A 1771-nucleotide genomic window follows, 5' to 3' on the forward strand; every position below is an offset into this window, starting at 1 on the left:
ACTGCCGCCAGCCGGTAAGGGCTCAGGGTGGCGCGGCTGGGTGGGGGGTTGGGATGGGGGGTATGTCCCCTTTGTCAAACCATTCGCCATCCCCCAGGGGCCACACTCCAATCAGCTTTAAAACACTTGGCAGCCCTTCCCCCCTCCCACCCCTCCCGCCCTCCTTTCATATGACACGCCCCGGTACACCAGCTCTGAAATGGTTGTTTTTTTTATCATTTTCTGAATATTCTAGAACCCCAGCTCGACCCCGTCCTTGAATCTCTTACGTTGTTGCACAGGGTTGTGCGGGTCGGCCAGGAGATGTAGACGTTGGCGTCGTCATTCCGGCTGCAAACCGTTCCCGTGATGGGCTGGCCGTTTCGCGCAACGGTGAAGGTCAGGTCGTACTTTTGGAAGGCGTTGGTGGTGCGCGGGCCCCCGTGGAGGTGTTGTTGACGGAGGTGTTGCACACGACAGAGCACAGCGGGGGGGGATGTGTGGTCGTGTGGATGTGTGCGCGTATGTATGTGCGTGGGAGGAGGTGTATGTATGTTACGTAAGTACATACGTAGATATGTTTGTTTGTGCGAATGTGTGGGTGGGTATATGTGTTATTATGTGGAAGGTGCCCTCACTGCTCAAGGAGAAGGCAAGACGAGGCCCCGGCGAGCCAAAGGACGTTACGACGACGTGATAGTGCGTGGGAATGTGCTTTTTGAAGGTGTTCGAATGACGACGCGTGTTTGCGTGCCCGTCTGTCTGTCTGTATGCCTGTATGTATGCATGCATGCAAGCATCTAGGAGTCCCGATATACTCCGACAAGTACAAAACACTGTCACAACAATAGCGAAGCAATTTTGGGAACCGCCGGGCGGCCGGGCGGCTACATGGACGACCTCGACAAACCTCCCCCGCTTGAGCGTCCCCCAGGCTGTTGCTGGTAGTCGCAATTCAGCCGCTTTGCGGGCGCAGAGAACGACGTAGCAGTAGTTGCAGAAGAAACAAAATAAAAAATAGCAAAAACAAGTTTAGCAGGCGGGGCACTGAAGGACCAATGCCTGCACATCTAAACTAACAGCCTGGGGGGCAGTACCAGCAGAAGCTGCCCTTGAAAGGATCAGTTGCTTCAGCTCCGGACGACTTACGACGCTGGGAAGTACTTCGTCGGCTAGTACGGCAAGGCCATGGTTGTACGTCTTTTGGGGGTCTTCATTGGAGGGGGGCGTCGACGGCCACGCTGGCTCCGCGGGGGGTTCCCTGGAGGGCCATAACGGCTCTTCAGCGTCGTGTGTGGCGGTGGTGGTAGTGGAGCGCCAAGGACGGAGCGAAAGGGGGTTGGGGGGGAAGGGGAAAGCATGGGGCGGGGGTGAGGCGGGCTGGAGTTATAGAGCGAAGCATAAAATGGGGGGAAAGGGATGCGTGTACGTTGCAAATCATGTACATGGTTAACTGTGTGCTGGGGGTTTTGCATACCGGATGTATGATGATGCCGTACTTTATGCCCTACTGTGCAGTACCCTATGCCGTACTCCGTGTTGCCCCTGAAAACCCTAAGTTATGTTGTACCTAACCCCTTCCTATCCCATCCCACCCAGCACATGCACATATACACCTGCCGTAACCTCCCCCCGGGCCCCCTCCGACCTGAAGCCACCCGCATGCCCCCCACTCCACACCACACAGCGCGATCCACCAGCGCCCACCCTGGTCAGCCATGAATCTCACCCCGGGACTCATACGGTGCCGATCTAACCACCGCGCTACAACACTCTCCCACTCCAAACCCTC

General features: G+C 56.7%; 1 protein-coding gene across 1 annotated transcript in view; it reads right to left on the reverse strand.

Moving 5' to 3' along the window:
- Nucleotides 1-1771, reverse strand: part of VOLCADRAFT_102937 (uncharacterized protein) — a gene marked incomplete at both ends in the record, with an annotated part of 16669 nt that overhangs the window by 8630 nt on the left and 6268 nt on the right. The window contains 2 exons of the mRNA XM_002946464.1: nt 270-389; nt 1129-1257. Coding sequence (XP_002946510.1) covers nt 270-389; nt 1129-1257 — 249 coding nt within the window. The remainder of the gene's footprint in view (nt 1-269; nt 390-1128; nt 1258-1771) is intronic.

The sequence above is a fragment of the Volvox carteri genome (genome assembly GCF_000143455.1).
Source record: "Volvox carteri f. nagariensis unplaced genomic scaffold VOLCAscaffold_3, whole genome shotgun sequence".
NCBI classification, from domain to species: domain Eukaryota; kingdom Viridiplantae; phylum Chlorophyta; class Chlorophyceae; order Chlamydomonadales; family Volvocaceae; genus Volvox; species Volvox carteri.